The 18,368-nt window shown below is 62.4% G+C and overlaps 3 protein-coding genes across 3 annotated transcripts; all 3 read right to left on the minus strand.

Annotated features, from left to right (window-relative positions):
* Positions 1 to 219: 219 nt before the first annotated feature.
* Positions 220 to 4,583, minus strand: PIGS (phosphatidylinositol glycan anchor biosynthesis class S). Its single transcript, XM_054287197.1, has 12 exons — positions 4,535 to 4,583; positions 4,295 to 4,434; positions 4,110 to 4,221; positions 3,598 to 3,687; positions 3,370 to 3,461; positions 2,669 to 2,867; positions 2,085 to 2,227; positions 1,881 to 1,995; positions 1,597 to 1,742; positions 1,395 to 1,495; positions 872 to 1,082; positions 220 to 789 (listed from the first exon to the last, which is right to left on the minus strand). Exons 1-12 carry the CDS (start codon positions 4,569 to 4,571, stop codon positions 514 to 516), a joined length of 1,662 nt encoding a protein of 553 aa, XP_054143172.1. The 5' UTR covers positions 4,572 to 4,583; the 3' UTR covers positions 220 to 513.
* A 464-nt stretch (positions 4,584 to 5,047) lies between these two features.
* ALDOC (aldolase, fructose-bisphosphate C) lies at positions 5,048 to 8,865 on the minus strand. Its single transcript, XM_054287151.1, has 9 exons — positions 8,756 to 8,865; positions 7,705 to 7,827; positions 7,412 to 7,623; positions 7,266 to 7,320; positions 7,002 to 7,162; positions 6,444 to 6,527; positions 6,181 to 6,355; positions 5,901 to 6,100; positions 5,048 to 5,539 (listed from the first exon to the last, which is right to left on the minus strand). The coding sequence occupies exons 2-9, from the start codon at positions 7,814 to 7,816 to the stop codon at positions 5,444 to 5,446; spliced, it is 1,095 nt and encodes a 364-aa protein (XP_054143126.1). The 5' UTR covers positions 7,817 to 7,827; positions 8,756 to 8,865; the 3' UTR covers positions 5,048 to 5,443.
* A 1,951-nt stretch (positions 8,866 to 10,816) lies between these two features.
* Positions 10,817 to 17,313, minus strand: SPAG5 (sperm associated antigen 5). The gene is made up of 21 exons (XM_054287439.1): positions 16,907 to 17,313; positions 16,634 to 16,826; positions 16,007 to 16,099; positions 15,764 to 15,898; positions 15,366 to 15,485; positions 15,035 to 15,127; positions 14,763 to 14,897; positions 14,546 to 14,639; positions 14,384 to 14,477; positions 14,211 to 14,292; positions 13,634 to 13,767; positions 13,182 to 13,347; positions 12,840 to 13,029; positions 12,656 to 12,727; positions 12,388 to 12,511; positions 12,012 to 12,123; positions 11,731 to 11,811; positions 11,503 to 11,646; positions 11,280 to 11,354; positions 11,013 to 11,093; positions 10,817 to 10,931 (listed from the first exon to the last, which is right to left on the minus strand). The coding sequence occupies exons 1-21, from the start codon at positions 17,311 to 17,313 to the stop codon at positions 10,824 to 10,826; spliced, it is 2,733 nt and encodes a 910-aa protein (XP_054143414.1). The 3' UTR covers positions 10,817 to 10,823.
* Between the last annotated feature and the right edge of the window lie 1,055 nt (positions 17,314 to 18,368).

An 18,368-nucleotide genomic window follows, 5' to 3' on the forward strand; every position in this document is an offset into this window, starting at 1 on the left:
TGGGGACACACCCCACATCTGGCCCGGAGGGACGGGGTGGACCCCAGGAACTACCCCCCCCCCTCCCCAACCAAGTATTTTTGGCTAAATACCCATAAGATAGGTGCCAGACCCATAAAGCAGTGGAGTGGGGATAGGAAAGCTGAGCTAAGGGAAGGCAGGGCAGTAGGTACCCCCCAACAGGTTAAAGGAGTCACACAGCCCCACATCAGCCCCCCCAGAGAACAGGGGGTTCTTTATTTACACAGCAGCTTCTTCTGAACACAGCACCAAGCCGGGGGTGCACAAAGGCAGCACCCTCCCTCCCCTCTCTTTGGGTGCAGGAGGGCTCAGCACCCAAATTGAGACCTTTTCCCACTTCCCAAAGCAGCTTCTCTTCCCACTCCTGGATCCAGGCCCTGGCACACCCAAGGCAAGCAGCCAGGCCTGGACCCTGGGGCGCCTTTCTGGGCCATGAGTCTTTGACAACAGCCCCCACAGGGTGGGGACAGCCCCAAGGCAGGGCAGCATCGCTCAGTCCATCTTGGTGGGCTCCTTCTTCCGCAGCCTGGTCTCCCGGACAATCTTGGCCAGGGACAGGAGAATTGGGACAGCCATGGGCAGGAAGAGAGGGATGTAGATGGCAAATTTCTGATCATCAGGGAAGTAGAGGAGGTGGAGGAGAGATGGGTCAAAGAAAGCCCTCTCTGAGCAGGTGACAGCCTCCTTGCTGGCCTGGAAAGCTGCGAGCAGGTGGCCCAGGGACAGCTCGGTCACAGCGCTCTGCACCGAGGCCACTGCCCGGTACACCTGTGTGGGAACAACACCAAGGGTCAGTCCTGGCCAGGGAGGGCAACAGGGACACTCAGCCCGCTCTGCTCCCCAGCCCTACCTCAGAGGCAACATCATCCTTGATGACGATGTTCCCGATCTTGTCCAGGAGCTGGGCCAGCGAGGTCAGCGTGGTGGACACGGTGGCGATGTTCTCCACGGTGTGGGCCCACAGCAGGTGATCCAGCTCCCAGTCTGCCAGCCCCTCATTCCCTGGGCTTTCCAGCAGGAACTCGGGGGGCACCTCTTCCCGAGACAGCCCAAAGAGTAACCTGGGAGTAGAAGGGATGGCCCCGGCCCACATCAGAAGGGCTTCATTCCCATGAGCTCCCTGCTCTTCTTCCCTGCTTAATTGTCTCCTGGATGTGTGGCATGATAAGCCAAGCTTCCTATCTGAGCAAATGGGAGATGTTGCCAGCATTCCTGGCCACAGAGCAGTGATGGCCAGTAGCCAGCACCTCGAAGGCCACAGAGAGCCATCCTCAGAGCCCACAGAGGGAGGAGTGAACAAGCTGTCTGAGTACAGCCTGTTCTGACCCCACTGATTTCCACAGAGGCCTGGGGAGGGAAGAGCACATCCTCACCGGAGCTGGGCCAGGAAAACCTCCATCACTCGGGCCATGTCCACATCCACAGGCACAGGCAGAGAGGCTTGGGGGGAAGCAGGGGCTTCAACGTTGTAAACCTGTGGGAATGCATGTTAATGAGACATAGCCAGGGCCTCAGGGCCAACAGCTGGGAAAGGGGAGCCACCACCTTGTCCCAGCACCCCCGTGGTTCCCATACCATGATGCCACCCCAGCGAGGGCTGTGGAAGGCGTTGGTGCTCACTGGGGCTCCATCCTTGTCCTGGATGTACAGAGGGGAGTGGGAGCGCTCTGGCACATAGAGCAGGAAGTTCAGCACGGGATAGAGTGAGGCAGCACTGGAGCCTGCAGTGGGACAGAGTTACAGAACTCTTGTGGCTGGCAGGGACAGCAAGAGCAGCCCACAGCCCAGCTCCTCCTTCACAGCTGGGGGGAAAGGGAGCCCTGAGACAGATCCCAGTGAGCCACGAGCACAGTGCTCACCCAGCCGGGCCTCCACGGGGTTGATGACGTGTGGGAGGCTGTGAGCACTCAGCAGGAAGCTGGAGGACTCCTTGTCATAGCGTGGTGTCACCCCTAGGACAGCGTAGTACAGGATCTGCAGGCACACAAGGGACACACTGGCAGAGAAGTGCACCCCAGGGAGGTCAGGGCTGGGCTTTCCCCACCACCTCCCCCAGCCCTCACCTGTGAATCCACAGAAAAGTTGGCCACCAAGCTCAGTTTGTCCAGGACGGGCTTCACAAAGCGGTTCACAGCCCCCTCGATGTCCCAGTCCACCGTGTGAGACTTGGGGTCAGGGTTCAGCAGGCTGAAGGTGATCTCATACCCTGCAAGGACCCACAGCCTGTGAGCCATCGAGGCTGTGACAGAGCTCCCAAGAGCAGCAGGGCCTGTCCCCTCCTCCCTGGGCCAGCCCAGTGTGCAGTGACACCAACAGAACAAAACAACTGCTACAGGCAAAGGGGTCTGGTAGCCCAGAAACCATAAAGGGATGCCATAAAAAGAGCAGGAATGGCATCTTCCCCAGGAGCAGGTTTCCTGAAGCCTGGGAACACCTTCCCCAGGAGCAGAGGGTTTCCTGAGGCCTGGGAGCACCTTCCCCAGGAGCAGAGGGTTTCCTGAGGCCTGGGAACACCTTCCCCAGGAGCAGAGGGTTTCCTGAGGCCTGGGAACACCTTCCCCAGGAGCAGAGGGTTTCCTGAGGCCTGGGAACACCTTCCCCAGGAGCAGAGGGTGTCCCAGCCCAGGGAGCAGGGATGGATCCGTACCCAGGCTGGATTTCAGGTTGCGCCGTGCGTCGGGGCCCAGCTGCCCGTCGGGCACGCGGTCCGAGAGGGCGGCGGCGATGGAGGTGGCAGTGAAGGACATCAGCTGTGTCACCTCCCTCAGCCGGGCCTGCAGGGCGGCCAGACCACTCCCAGCCCTCAGCAGGGCGCTGCGGTGCTTCCCCACGTAGACGTTGATGCCCTGGGGATGGGAGCAGAGCCCTGAGAGCAGCACGGTGCCACCTGTGACAGCCACCTGTGACACGTGCCACCTCCCAGGGGTGAAGCACGCAAAGGTGTCACAGACATCTTTTATGAAAAACCCTTTCCTTAAGGTTTCTCCTCCTGAGAAGCTGACAGGCCTCAGGAACAAAATGTAAACAATGGTTATCTGCTGCTGTGGAATGCAACAGGTGCATCTGCGATTGGCCCATGTTGGTTGTTTCTAATTAATGGCCAATCACAGTGAGCTGGCTTGAACAGAGAGCCTGAGCCACAAGCCTTTGTTATCATTCTTTCTTATTTTATTCTTAGCTAAACTTCTGAGGAAATCCTTTCTTCTATTCTTTTAGTATAGTTTTAATATAATATATATCATAGAATAATAAATCAAGCCTTCTGAAACATGGAGTCAGATCCTCATCTCTTCCTTCATCCTCAGACCCCTGTGAACACGGTCACACACACAGGGTGCTGCTCCCTACCTGAGGCAGGAGAGAGGAGGTTTCAGGGACCACGTACATGGTCAGAGAGCCCAGGGTGGTGTCCTGCAGCGGGTACAGAGCAGCGTCAGCCTCTGGAGAAGATGGAAGCACTGGCAGGGTTGGGAATTTCACTCCAATCCCTGTCTCGCTCTGACACAAAGCAAAGTGTGTTCTCTGCTGTGCCAGCCTCAGGAAAAGGAGCTCCCCAGCAACTCCCTGCTCCAGTACCTCGTGCAGTGGCTGCAGCCAGTGCTGCCTCTTCCTGAGCCGTGGTGCTGCGATAGCGCATCTCATAGCGGGACGTGACGCTGGTTCTCACTGCAGGGCAGAAAACTGAGTGAACCTGCTGATCCCAGGCCCCCACAGGAGCCTGGTGCTCACAGGGACAAGGGACAACCCCAGGGGGATACACAGCACGAGGTCCTTTGGGTGCCAGTGGGATGAACCATTATGGCATGTAGCACTACACTGGCAGTGAGACAGCCCCACACCAGCCAGACATATCCCACCCTCCGAGGGCTCCATCATCCCCATCCCCACGCAATGGAGCTGTCCCTTCCCTGCAGCACCCTGGGACCTCATTGTCCCACCCCTGCTCCTTGCACTGCCAGCTCAGGGCAGGGTGATGCTGATGAATGGGGCTCGGGGAGTGAAGCCACGGGCAGGTTGGGACCCCCACAAAAGGACAAGGCCACCCATGAGGAGCAGACGGGGCAGGGACAGACAAGGGAGTCTCTCACGGTTCACGGAAATCTCCATCTCCTGCACGTCCCTGAAGGGCAGCGGCCTCGGCAGGTCCCCGGGTACCGATCCCGGGGCGAACACCACGGCCATGGGCACCACCAGCTGAACCTGCACAAGGCCAGCGTCAGCCCGGCCTCCCGAGCCCCCAGAGCCGCCGCCCCCCGGTCGGCCCGGCGCTCACCGGCTGCTGGCTGAGCCCATCGATGTCCGCGTAGGGCAGGGCAGCCCGGTACGTCTCGGTGGTTTTCCACCACAGCGGCAGTCCCAGCACCACGGCGATGGTCGCGAAGGACAGGGCGGCGCGCCGGCCCCGCGCCCGCTCTGTGGGGACAGCGCTCAGCACCGGCCCGGCTCCTCGGAGAGCGGGGTCGGGGAGCCGGGAGACAGCGAACAAACACCGAGCATCCGCGCCCACCAGTACCTGCCTCATCCGCCGCCATCGCCGCCGCCGCCACCATCTTCACTTCCTGGCCCAGGCGCGGGGGCGTGCCCTGCGCCAGCCCAGCCAATCAGAGCTCAGAATACCTAAAGCATCCAATGGGCGCGGCGAGCGCCGCGCGGCGGCACAGACGGGCGGGCAGCAGAACCAATCAGAGCACGTATCAGCCGTGAGGCGGCGAGCTTTGCCCTCTACGAGTGCCGCGGAGGGACATGTGGCGTTGCCTCCCGTGGGCACTGGAGCAGCGCCGGGTACCGGGATCGGGCGGGGGACACGAAGAGAGCGGACAGGAGCTCCTCACCCGCCCCATCGCCCGTAGACGGAGCCCACCCACCCCCTGCCAAGCTCATGGAGCCTCACGATGAGTGCGGGCGGGCTGAGACCCAGCACAGCTCATTGCGTAAGTGAGCACAACACGCTGCCGGTGATGCCCGGAGCGAGAGGGAGGGGGGGGGGAACAAGAGCTCCGGGGTGCGAGAAAAGAGGCGGCACAGCGCTGTCTCTACCATTTATTCGTTGTTAGGCTATTTGGTACACGGGGTGCACACGGCGAACACAACACAGGCGCCCCAAGGGCGGCAGCGACCAGGACTGCAAAGCTACGGCAGGGCAGGGGCACCCCCAGGCCTCCCCTCCTGCCCCCCACGCGGCCTGCCCTCCTCCCCTCACGGCCCGGCCGGAGCCCCCGGCCAAAGGGGCACCCGGGTGGCTCCCCCCAGAGCCCGGCTGAGCCGGACCCCCCATTCCATCTGCGGACATGCCGCGGGGCGCGCTCCCATTCCCCTCCCCGCGTGGCGGCTCCCCTGGGCGGCTGGGGTGGAAGCGGGGTGTGAGCGGTGGCGGGGAGGGGCCGGGGCGGGGGCCAGGGCCGGTGGGGTGCCCGGCCGGGGCTCAGTACGCGTGGTTGGCCACATAGAGGGACTGCCCGGCGGCCCCCGAGTTGTCCCCGCTGCCCTCGTACTTGCCCAGCGCTGCCAGCCCGTTCACCTGCAGAGGAAGGAAAGGTCAGTGGTTATGCTTGGGGTGTCACTCGAGGTCCCCAAGTCACTGGGGACACAGCCTTCAGGGTCCCCAAGCTCATGGGACACCTGGGGAGCAGAGCCTGGGGATGAGGCCCTTGGCACCCCTCATTCCCTTATGGGAACACAGCTCTCAATGTCCCTCCAGAGAGAGAACTGTGTCCCTTCCATGGGGACCATGGTCCTTGGCATCCTACAGGGCACAGCCCTCGGTGTTTTATATCAGCCTGTGGGACATAGTCCTCAGCCACCTCCCCTCCCATGGGCACACAGTGTCCCCACCTCCCCCGCCCTTGGCACTGCCCTCCCACGAGGGCCACCCCCATCACCTCTGCACGCTTGACAAACTCCTCGGTGGCAGCTTCGGCGTTGTCCTTCTGCCCGCGCCAGGCGCTGAGCGCTGACGCCTGCAGCGCCCGCCCGTAGGAGAAGGTGAGGGCCCATGGCCGCACCAGCGGGCACGTGTTGATGGCATTGAGGTTGATGGAAGCCTCCTCCTCACTCTGACCCCCAGACAGGAAGGTGACACCTGTGGAGAGCAGGGTTATGGCACAGGAAGGGACATAGGGGATCGCTCTCCTGGTCTTTGCCACATGCCAGGGCTGGTACCTGGCACGGCTGGGGGCACAGTGCGGCGCAGAGCGGTGACAGTGGCCATGGCAATCTCCTCCGGGCTGTACTTGGTGGGGCAGGAGTGCCCAGGGGTCACCATGTTGGGCTTCAGCAGGGTCCCCTCCAGGTAGATGTGGTGGTCACTCAGTGCCTTGTAGACAGCAGCCAGCACCTGGGGAGGACAGGCAGCATGGAGTCTCCCTGGCATGGCATGGCATGGCACAGCACAGTGCCCACCCTGCTGCCAGCCCACCACTCACCTTCTCCGTCACGTACTGGCACCGCTTGAGATCGTGGTCACCATCAGGCAGGATCTCCGGCTCCACGATGGGCACGATGCCGTTCTGCAAACAGCACAGCAGCAGGTGCCATCACAGTGATGTCCCTGGGCACCCCTCAGCCCCATGGCTACGTGGGACAATGCTCAGACCTGCAGAGCAATGCTCAGCCTCGAGGCTCAAGGCCCCCTTGGCAGTGATGCCCAGCCCCATGGGGGGATGCCCAAGCATAGAGGGTCAGTTCTGGGCCCTATGGGGTAATGTCAGGTTTGTGAGGTACTGCAGGTTTGTAGCAAGGCCTGGCCCCATGGATTGACACCTGACCCTTTGAGTGATGCCCGTGCCACAGGGCAATGCCCCATGCCCACCCACGTGAGGTGTTACCCAACAGGGGTTATGTGCAGCTGCTGGGGATGATCCCCAGGGATCACCAGCACTGCACAGGCGCAGTGCTGAGCCTCACAGATGTGTGCCCACACAAGTCAATACCATCCTACCCGTCACTGCCCACCCTGTGGGGGGACGGCAGCAGGCACATACCTGCTGGCAGATGCTGGCATAGCGGGCCAGGACGTTGGCGTTCTCCATGATGGCCAGAGCAGAGGGAGTGTGCTCGCTGATCTTCAGCACGCAGCGCCACTTGGCAAAGTCTGCCCCGTCCTTCTTGTACTGGGCACAGCGCTCCCACAGCCCATCCAGACCTGGGGGGCAGCACGTCAGCCCCACAGCCACAAACCCCATGGCCCCAAACACTCCAGCCCCAAACCCCCTGGCTCCACACCCCACAGCCCCTGCAGCACCTACCCTGTGTGGTGGTCTCGCCATCGGTCCCAGCCAGAGGCACAACACCCTTATCCACCTGTGGAATGAGAGGAGGGCGGTGCTGAGCCTCACCAGCACCCCTCAAGCACCCTGAGCACCCCACAAGCCCACCAGGACACCCCCCATACCTTGATGCCCACAACGATGCCCTTGTCCTTGATCATCTGGACGAAGGGGGTGCCATCATCAGCCTTCTGGTACATGGTTTCGTGGAAGAAGATGACGCCCCCGATGCATTTCTTCACCCTGCTGTCGGCGCTGAAGAGGATCTGGCGGTACAGCCGGCGATTCTCCTCCGTGTTTTCCACCCCAATCTGGTTGAGGCGCTTGGCCATGCTCCCTGCAGGCACCCAGCACCCTCGTCAGCCTCCATCCGGAGCAGGGAAAAGGGGTGGCGGGACAGATTCCCCCCCAGACTGACCTACGGACTCATCGGCTGCCAGGATGCCCTTCCCCGGGGCCACGATACGCTGCGCGATGTCCGACAGCTCCTTCTTCTGCTCGGCCGTCAGCGCGGGGTGTTGGTGCGTCATGGTGGCGGTGGCTGCGAGCGGACGGGGACTGAGTCACGCACCAGCGCGGCGACACCCCGAAACCACGCACAGCCCCTTCCGCGGGGAGCCGGGACCCCACGGGGCTGCCAGCGCGACCCCAGCGGCCAGGGCACGTTGTGTAAGCCTCGTGGCAGGGATCGTGGAGGATGCCGGGCAGCTCCCAGCCATTTTGCTGCGTGCCTGCCAGCCCGCCCCCAGCCCAGCCATCTTGAGGGAGCGCAGCTCCGCGGGGACCCACGCAGGACACGAGGGGAGCGGGATGGGGGTGCCCTGGGGATGGGAGTACCCCGCGAGGAACGGAAACAGCCCGGGGATGGGGGTGCCGGGGGGGCGGAAATACTCCGGGAAAAGGGGAAAGGGAAACCCCAGGGAGGCTCTACCTGAGTCTGGAGTTAGCCGGACTTTGGGGTACCCCGGAGACGGAGATACTCCAGACTCGGGAATAACCCGCGGGGAGGTTACGCGGGCGATGACGATAACACGGGCGTGGGGATACCGGGGAGACGGAAACAGCCCGGGAATGGGGGACGGAGCCGCCCCAGGGCGGCACAACCCGGGGATGGAGGTACCCAAAGTTTGGGGCACTCCAAGGATGGCGATACCCCGGGGCTGGCGCCGTCGCGGGGCCGGTGATGCCCCCCGGAGCCGGGGCGCTCGATCCCCCGGCCGGCGCCGTAGGAACTCGAGCTCCGCCAGCGCAGGAGGAATATCTTCGGTCCCCCCAAATCCCCAATACCCCCACGCCCGGGGGTCTCTCTGCCCTGGAGCCCCCCAGCGCGGACCGACCCCCGGGATGCCGCACGGAAACACCCGGGATGTTCGGGGGGCTGCCGCCTCCCGCCGGCGGGATCCCCCGGCTGTTCCCCGAGCAGCTCCCCCCGGCCCCTCGGCTCTCCCCGACCCCCGGCTCCCCCGTACCGTGTCGGGCGGCGGCGACGAGTACGGACTGCGGGCTGCGCGCTCTGGCCCCGCGGTAAATGTGGCTGCGGTGCCGCAGAGCTACGTGACCGGCGGGGCGGCACCGGGCAGGACCGGCCCCATGCCCCGCCCCGGCCCGCCCCCGCCACCGCCCGCTCCCCCCGCCGGCTACCGCCCCCCCTCCCACCGGGGTCGTGCCCCCCGCCGGAGACAAGCCCCACGCTTCTGGCGACCCTAAGGTGACAATCCCAGGCTGGGGACCCCACTGTATCACACGTTTGCAATGCTTTTCTGGTGATGGGGACCCGTCTGTGCCCCCCCTGCCGCCGCCCAGGGACACAGCTGAGTCACCCCTTGTCACGGGAAGGCCCCCTCATGCCACCCAGGCACTCCACTGTGCCATCTCCAGTTGCTGCTGGAGACCCCTCTGTCCCACCACCCCTGCTTGGTTATGGGCAGGGACCTCTGCCACCCCCCTGCTGCTGATGGGGACCCTGCTGTGCCCCCCTATTGCTACTGCCAACTAAGGACAGCAACCCCTGTGTGCCACCCCCAGGCTGTGTCCCCTATTTCCACTATTATCTAAAACCAGACTTCCCCTTCATCACCCCTGGGTCAGGGACCCCCCTGTGCCGCCCCCCAGGCTGGGGTTACTGTTACTGTGCAGGATACCCATCTAGGCCACCACTGTGCCCAGGAACCAGCAGCACTGAGCCCCAGATCCTCCAGGACAGGGTGGGGACACTCACAGGAGACCAACCCTCCTAAAAACCACTCTGAGCCGGCACAGGGACAATACCAGTGTCCCCACTCACCCCAGGGGACGGCTGCCAGGGCCCCGCTGTGCTGAATCCTGCCGTAAAAGGAGGCTCAGCCACCCTGCATGGCCCTAATCCAGGGAAGCGAGCACAGCTCCCTGCATCCCACAGCCAGGGCCCCCCACTTTTGACCTTGCACCTTGAGAGGCTGTACCTGACACCGCAGGGTCACAGGGCAGGGAGGAAGGCAGGGCCAAGGAGCAGAGGGCACTGCTTCCCCACGAGCCACCCACGCACCCGGGACATGCGGGCACAGCCCCAAACATTTCCCGGTAGATAAATCGGTGCCAGCGCCCCACGTGTCACGGCACCCGCCCCACACGGTTGTGGAAGAGGGCAGGGGAAGGTGATTTCCATCCCCCTTGGGCAGGAGAAAGAGGCCATTAAAAACCAGAGCACTTGTTGGAGTGCTGCTATTTTGGGCCATCGCAGGGGAGGGAGGGTGCCGCGTGGTCCCCATGGCGGTGGGGAGCATCCTCGGGGTCAGGAACACCGGGAGGGGGATCCCGCAGGAGCTGCCCCCGCAGGGAAGAAGGGAGGTGAGGTTGGAGCTGTGCTGGGAGCTGGGGAGCCCCTAAGGGAGCCCCCCCACCATGCAGCAGCAGCAACCAAGGGGGGTTGGGAGCAGGAGCTGGCAGAGCTCCCAGCACTGGCTGAGCCATGGGATGCTGCGTGCCGGAGCCAGGCTGGGAGGGGGAAACATCCTCGTGCAACAGGCATGTGTGTGCCCACAGCCCCGTGATAGGGGTGCAGGATCCAACCTCTGGAACCATCCGTGATAAGGAGAGGAATCCAACCTCTGGAACAAGTTTCATGCAACAGGCTCGTGCCCGCAGCCCCGGGATGGGGTGCAGGATCCAGACAAGCCCCTGCAGAGCAGGGCAGGGAGGGAATCTAGGGCAGGAGGAGGAGCAGGGAGCAGGGGAGGGAAGCTGGCTCAGCCCGGGCGCTCTGGCTGCTGCCGGGGCCGCGGGGTGGGAGCCTGGGGAACGCGGGCCCTTATTGAGAGCACACACTGGCACAGAGCAGGGTTGTGTCCCCCGCCAAGAAGGAGAGGCCCTGGGGTGGCAGGGAGCTGTGCCCACAGCCCCGTGACGGAACAGGAGCAACCGGCACAGGCTGGACAAGTTGTCCCCACCCACAGCACCAGGAGCTTCCTGAATGCACGCAGCAGGCAGGGTAAAAGCCAACACAACTTTATTCAATAAATAATTACAACATTAACAACAGGAAAGGTTTCAGGCTACAGGCTATAGCGGCTCAGCAGCTTCCTTGCTGGCTGGCTTCAGGCCCAGGTAGCGCAGCAGGCTCTGGAGCTCCTGGCAACCCAGAGCCACCTCAGGGAGAGCCGGCAGGACCTGGGGACAGCAGCAGCAATAGTGTTTGAGTTGGTGGTGTTGCAGTCACAGCAAGGGTGAGAAATAAACTGTAAATCTCACCTCCTTTATCTTCTCCTGCATCTCCTCATGGGTCCTCAGCATTTTCTGGGTATGGTGGAACTTCATTTCCAGCCCTCGGACCTATGGTGGTGGGAAATGCCCGTCAGAGCTCTGCTCCAAACTTGGGCAGGGACGAGCCCAGAAGGGAGAGGGGACCCCTGCCCAGGTCAGGAGAGTTGGAACTAGGTGACCCTTATGATCCCTTCCAACCCAAACCATTCTGATTCTATGACTACAGCCAGGACAGCCCCTTGAGGCTCCCCATACCTGCTCCTGGTACTTGTTAGTGAGCCGTATGTTCTCATCGTCTTTTTCCATGAGCAGCAGCCGCAGTTTATCCACCTGCAAAAGGAGCAAGCCCTGCTGAGATCCCTGTGGGGGAAGGCTCTGAAGTGGGAGACAGGGTGGGAGGAGCAAGGTCTGCAGAGGTCTCCTTGTGCATGGTGGGGTGACAGGAGGAGCCCTCAGCCCTGCAGCTCCCCGGCCTCACCTCCAGCCGCAGCACGACCCGCTCCTGGACGTAGGCAGTGTCCACCTGGTGCTCCTTGCCCCTCATCTCCTCCCACAGCACCTTGGCCTCTGTCTCTGCACGCTGGAGCAAGCGCTTCAGCTCGGAGACTTCTGTCTTCAGCCTCTACAGGGGAAAAAGGGATGCTGGGAGGGGTCCTGTGCCCAGCATCCCCCCAGGGTCCTGCCCAGCCATGCCCCCCTCACCCACCATCACTTCTCCACTCTTGTCGATGAGTTGAAACATCTTCTCTTCCTGCTGTTTCACCACATCCTGCAGCTCCTTCTCATTCTGACAGGGAGGAAGAAGCAGGCTCAGGCAGTGCCCAGCTCTGGCCACCCCCAGTACCCAGAGCGGGTTTTCTCATGTTTGAGGAGGTCAGACAAGCCAGGAGCACCCATGGGGCATCACCAGATTCTCCATGTCCTAGATCAGCGCCCGTCCCAGTTCGGCTCTGCCCTGGGGTGAGTGCTGGCCCACTTCTGGCTCACCTCAAGCTTGGTCCTCAGCGCCTTATTCAGCTTGGCGATGGTGGCAGCCTGGGCATCCACCTTCTCCTGGCTCTCAGCTGTCACTCTCTCCAGGCAGAGCTGCAGGTCAGAGCTGGGAGAGGACAGTGGTGGTGAGAGGGTCAGGACTGCAGCCAAGCACAGCACCAGGTACCAAACCCCTCCTGGGCATGCCCCTGGGCCCATGGTGAGAGTGGTCCAGCCCAGCCAGCTGGAAAAAGCCCATCTAGCCATGACAGGAGAGGTCTAATCCAGGGCTGGACAAGAGGCAGACTCAGGCAGGCTGCCTGCAGAAAGGCCATGCCCAGGACAGTGATGCCCCTGCCCAACCCTTGACATGAGCCCACTCTGAACTCACATCTCCGTCTGCAGTGCCCTGAACTCGCTCTGCTCCAGTTCCTGGATGCGGGAGCTCAGCATGGCAAGGCTGGAGACCACAGCTCTCAGCTCCTTCACATTCTCCAGCAGAATGTCCTCAGGATCTGCAGGCAGGAAAGAGCCCAATGAGCAACACAGAGGTAACATCAACCCCAGGGCACACAAAGGAAGGTGTGCCTGCTCATCCCTCTGCACAGCAGCCCTGCAGCTTCAGAGCAGGGTCCCAGACAGGGTGACAGCCCCAATACCTATTGCCTTTGACACAGATGCAACTTTATCCTTGGCAACTCTACTCCCACTTCTGCTGGTTTCATTGGCATCTATAAGAGGAGAGAACAGCAGCTGTGCCCAGCCCTGCGCATCCCCCAGCATGGGAGGGAGCAATCCCCATCCTGGGACTCCCCAAAACCCAGAGAGGGGGTGCCAGCTCACCTTTCCCTGCCACAGCTTTCAGGACGCTGCCCACGAAGGAGCTGCCAGCGCGGTGTGGGGTGTGGCACGCCGGGGTGTGGAAGGCCGGGGTGCGGAATGCCGGGGTCCAGGCACGGCGCGGGGTCTGCCAGCCCGGGGTGCGGGGACCCGGGGTCCAGGCTTTGCTTCTCGATGGAGCATCATCATCATCCTTCAGAGAGGAAGGAGAGCACAGCACCAGAGTGCAGCTTGTGACTGTCCCAGCAAGCACAGGGTCTCAAAGCCATGCCATGGAGAGCCAGGAATGTGTGACACCCTACCCAGGCCATCCTGTCATGCTTGTCCCCAGCACAGGGCTCCTACCTGCTCTTCCAGAGCAGCCTTGAGGCAGTCAGCGAGCTCCTGCAACCGCATCTTGCTCTCCATAATGTCCGTGGAGCACCAAGAAACTTTGTTCCTCTTTGTCTGCAAGTTTAGGAGCTCGGCCTTGGTGCTGTCCAGCTCCTTGCTGAGGGCAGCCTGCTCTTCCCTGTGGGATGGCACCAGCCTCAGCAGGAGCAGCATTTCCCTTCCTCGATGTGGGATGGGGACATGCCTGCCTCTCACCATGAACCAGCAATAATGCAAATCCCACAGATTTAGGCAGCTTCCCTCAAGATGGGATCTGCTGTCCTTCCCCATAGCCTCCTCCACCCACCTGGACCACCACACTTAACTGGAGCAGCAGTGGTCAAAATGTCCCCTCTGACACCCCAGGAAGGCCTGATTTCCCAGAAACAGAGGGGTTTGAGTGGAGCTGGTGAGTGGGGCAGTACCGCAGGCGTTGGTGGGACTCCATCAGCTCCTGGTGCTGCAGGACACGCTCCTGCAGCGAGGCCAGCGTGGAGTTCAGCCTGGCCTCCACCTCCAACAGCTGCGTGCGGCACATTTGGTTCTCCTGATCCAGGAACTGTAAGAGGGTGGGGGGACACAGCCTTGAGCAGCCAGGCAGAGACCCGAGGGGGTTCACTGGGACCCCCAGAACAGACCCTGTCATGCCTCAGGGTGCTGTTTCTAATCAGGGGCAGCTTTATCCCAGCAGCCCAAACCGCACAAACCAGTTTACTGGGGACATAGGAAACACTGAGGGACAGCTCCATGCCTGCAGGGGAAATTTATCTCCAAGAAAACTATCTCCAAGAGCTGCCCAGCCCCCTCCCTGGGAATCCCTGCCGGGCAGGATGAAAAGCTGCACTACGTGCGGGATGTCAACTGCCCTGACGAGCTCATCCCCCTCCGTAGGAGGGCTAATCCCGCTCCTGGCCATCTGCCAGCCTTCCCGGAGAGGAGAGGCCGTGATGGGGGCCGGCAGGGCAGCGCGTGACAGCGCGGGCAAGGTCAGGCAGCTCCTACCTCCCGGCACTCGGTGGCCTCCTCCAGCTCCTGGCACAGCTCCTGGCGCTCCTGCTGCAGGGAGTTCCTCTCCTGAGCCAGCCTGAGGGGATGGGATGCAATGGGATCAGGGGGTGCTGTGTTTTGGGGGCCAGAGGTGGGATGGGGCTCAGGATATAAAGGCTCAAACCCACTGGGCCATCTCTTCCCACTGCTTCTCGTTCTCCTGCTGCAGTGCATCCCGCTCCTGCTCCACGCTGGCCAGATTTATCATCACAGCGTTCAGCTCTGCGAGGGACAGAGCTGTCAGCCAGGGGGACAGGGGCAGCTCCAGCCCCCACGTCTCCCACCCCTACCTTTGCCCAGGCGTGAGTTGGCCACTGTCAGCTGCTCCAGCTGAGCCTCTGTGTCCTTCAGGGTCACCAAGGTCTTCTCCAGCTGGCAGGATGCCTGTGGAGACATGGTGCTTATTCTGGGGTGCCCTTCCCCATGGGGTGTTCTCACACCAAGGGGTGCTCCAAATCACCCCGTGCCTCAGACACCTCACAGCACTGAGAGGAGGCACCCCTGTACCTCCTCCTTGGCTTGAAGAGCTTCCTCTGCTTGTTCCCGTGCGGCAGCCAGTTCCTCCAGGCAGCTCTGCAGCTTGCCAGGCACACGCTCCAACAGGGCATGGGACTGGGACACCAGGGCCCTTATCTGCTCCCGCTGGGAAGGGAGACAGCACCAGGCAGAGCTCAGTGTGGCACTACCATGGCACTGTCCTGCTGTGTGACCAGGGACAGGTCATGGCACCCAGGGCACAGAGCCCTGGCAGGGCTGAGCCCCCACTGGACACCCCTCACCTCCTCATCCAGGGCTCTCCTTTCCTTCTCCAGATTTTCAAAGGTGACATCTAAGAATTCTCGGAAAGACTGTGCCTCCGCAGACAGGGATGCCTGTAGGGTAGGAGGAATGAGTCAGCACTGCTGTGGTAGAAAAGCCACATTTAATGGCCATGAAGGAAGACAAGTACCAGCCCTGAGGCCAAATCTGCAGCAGCTTCCCAGCAGCAGCACCAGAAAACCTCTGGTGCCCCCAAGCCTATCGCAGAGCATCACCCAAGCTCAGGATGTGGCAATGCCCTTCCAGCCCCAATCCAGCGTGGGTAGCTGGGGATGGCCCCACACTCAGTACCTGCAGGTTGATGGCTTGGGCCAGCAGCGTGCTCAGCTCTTGCTGGGAGGCCAGGCTCTGGTCACGGGCACTGATCTGGGCGCTGGCGTGGGCACAGAAAGCCTCCAGGAACAGATATCCCTGCAGAGGAGAGGATGCTGCTCCAGCCACGCTGTCACACAAAGGGAGACTCCCAGGAGCCATCCCTGCACCAGCCTAGGAATCCTGCTCCCAGGGGGGCACCGCCAGCGCCAAAAATACATCCAGAGGGCTCCATCACACAGCACTCCTTGGGATTGTCTTCCTCTGGGATGCCAGGGAGATTCTCATCCCCAGAAACGGGTGGAGATGCAGGATGCCCCACCGAAGGCATGAGGACAGCTGAGACTGCCTCGACCCCACAACAGCTGCTCCCTCACCTGATCCTTGGCTCGTAGGGCTTCATCCACTCGCTGCCTGATGGCATCCCGCTCTTCCAGGCAGCTCTGCACCTTGCTGGGAGCACTCTCGGGCACAGCCTGGCACTGGGACACCACGGTCCTCTCCTGCTCCCGCTGTGGGAGGTGACAGCACCGTGAGACACAAGGTACAGCTGCTGTGAGTGCCAGCAGGTCTCCCAGAACCCAGGGGAAAGGGGAAGCAGAGGGATGTGTGGAGCTCACCTCCTTCACCAGGGCTCCCTGCTCATCCTGCAAGCTCCGAAAAGCGGCATCCGCGAGGCCCCGGAGCAGGAGGCTCTGGCTGTTCCAGGTGCTCTGGGGAAGGGACAGAGACACTGGTCTGTCTTATGGCAGCTGGCACAGGCAGCACCAGGGGAATATGTGTGCACCGTGTGGCTGAGATCTGGCACACTCATGGCCAGTGACAGCCACCAGGCACCCAGCTCCAGCTGCAGATCCCGCTCCACTCCCCACTGCCACTGCACAGTCTCTGCTTTCCTCCACAGCTCGAGGCAGCGCTGCCTCCTCCCAAGGGCATCCTCCAGAGCAGAGGGCACTTCACACCAGCCCTGCTCCACCCTGGGGCCAGCAAAAGCTGGCCAGCCATGACACCTCCCCTCCTCCTGCCACGTGCACCAGGGATGTTTCCCCCACGAGGGTTCAAATCCAGCAGACTCAGCGGGTTGACCCGGGCGTGATAATGCAGCACCGGGCGCGTGATGCAGCAGCCGCGCTTTACTTCCACTCCACCAACCCAGACGGGGTCACTGCTTGCCAGCGGCACAAGGACACTGTCACGGCACCGAGGCTGCAGGGGACAGGGTGGCATCACCTCAGAGAGGCTCTTACCCCTTCGGGGTGGGTGGTGTCCGTCTGTGTGAACGCGTCCCTCTGTCTGGCCGGCCCCACGCCAGGCCGTGGCCGCTGGGTCTCCTGCCAGTCACGCAGCTGCAGCGAGAGGGCCTCGATGATGATGAGGGTGCTCTCCAGCCTCCCCTCCAGCTCTGCCCGTGGCAGGGTCTTCATGTGCTCCCGGGGACAGCTGGGGACAAAGAGAGGGGCTTAGGGCAAGGACAGTACCCACAGGTGCCACAGTCAGGTGGGGCACGTTCTCATACTTACTGCCAGAGCAGGGAGTCTGTTTCCGCAGTGCTGTCCTTGGCACAGGGGAGGCTTCCCCTGGATGTGTTCACGCTCCTGTCCCACACGTCCCGAGGGGTCATGAAGGTGCCGGTGGCCATGGAGAGCACTGGGGTCATGCTGGTGCCCGTGGCCATAGAGGGCACTGGGGTTATGCTGGTTCCAATGGCTGTGGTGGGCACTGGCGTCGTGCTGGTGCCAGCCACCACAGTTGGCACAGGGGTCATGCTGGTGCCAGCGACCACAGTTGGCACTGGGGTCGTGCCAATGCCAGCAACCACAGTGGGCACAGGGGTTGTGCTGGTGCCAGCGACCACAGTTGGCACTGGGGTCATGCTGGTGCCAGCGACTACAGTGGGCACTGGGGTCGTGCCAATGCCAGCGACCATGGTGGGCACAGGGGTTGTGCTGGTGCCAGCAACCACAGTGGACACAGGGGTTGTGCTGGTGCCAGCGACCATGGTGGGCACTGGGGTTGTGCTGATGCCAGTAACCACAGTGGGCACAGGGGTTATGCTGGTGCCAGCGACCACGGTTGGCACAGGGGTCGTGCTGGTGCTGGCAACTGCGGTGGGCACAGAGGTGACACTGCTGCTGGCATCCTGCTGTAGCTTGCGGAGGGGCAGGCTGTGCCGCAGAGATTCCGTCAGGAACGAGGTGTTGAGGGTCTTCTCCAGCCACACCAGTGGCAACACCCAGGACACAGCACCCAGGGTTGATTCAGGTGAGGTGACAGGGGTGACAGTGGCTTCTGACCCAGCAGGCTCCAACCCACTTTCCTTGATGGGAGAGAGGCCAGGTGGGCTCTCTTCTGGGGGGACAGTGGTGGGGAACTCTGCTCCCTCAGGGGTGCCTTGGCAATGCAGATGGTCAGCACTCCCATTTGCAGATGGGGGCTCCGAGGCCGCAGAGCTGCAGGAAAATTCTGGAGGTGCTGCTCGCCACCTGCGGAAGGGAGTCTTCTGCGGAGTGGAGCTGGTGCCAGGGGGCCCTGGGGTGCAGGAGGCTGTGCTGGCATTGCCAGGGGACCCAGAGCTGCACGGGGGTACAGCAGCGCTGCCTGGGGAGTTTGGGTTGCAAGACACTGAGCTCATAATGTTGGGGGGCCCTGGAGTGGTGCTGCCAGGGAAGTCCAGAGCACAGGGCCCCAGGACAAGACTGCACATGGTGCTGCCAGGGGACTGCAAGATGCTGGCCAGTGGCATGGAGCTGCACAGGGAGACTGGCACAGTGTTGTCAGGGCACTCTGGGGTGCTGCATCCTAGGATGGAGCTGCACAGGGGAACTGGAATGGTGCTGCTGGAACGCACTGGGGTGCTGGGAACAGGGAGGGAGCTGCACACAGACACTGGCACAGCGCTGCTGGTGGGCTCTGGGGTGCTGAGAACAGGGATGGAGCTGCACACAGTAACTGGCACAGCGCTGCTGAAGGGCTCTGGGGTGC

This window comes from Melozone crissalis, unplaced genomic scaffold (assembly GCF_028551555.1).
Source record: "Melozone crissalis strain CALT ecotype California unplaced genomic scaffold, PUWL_Pcris_2 ptg000057l_1, whole genome shotgun sequence".
NCBI lineage: Eukaryota > Metazoa > Chordata > Aves > Passeriformes > Passerellidae > Melozone > Melozone crissalis.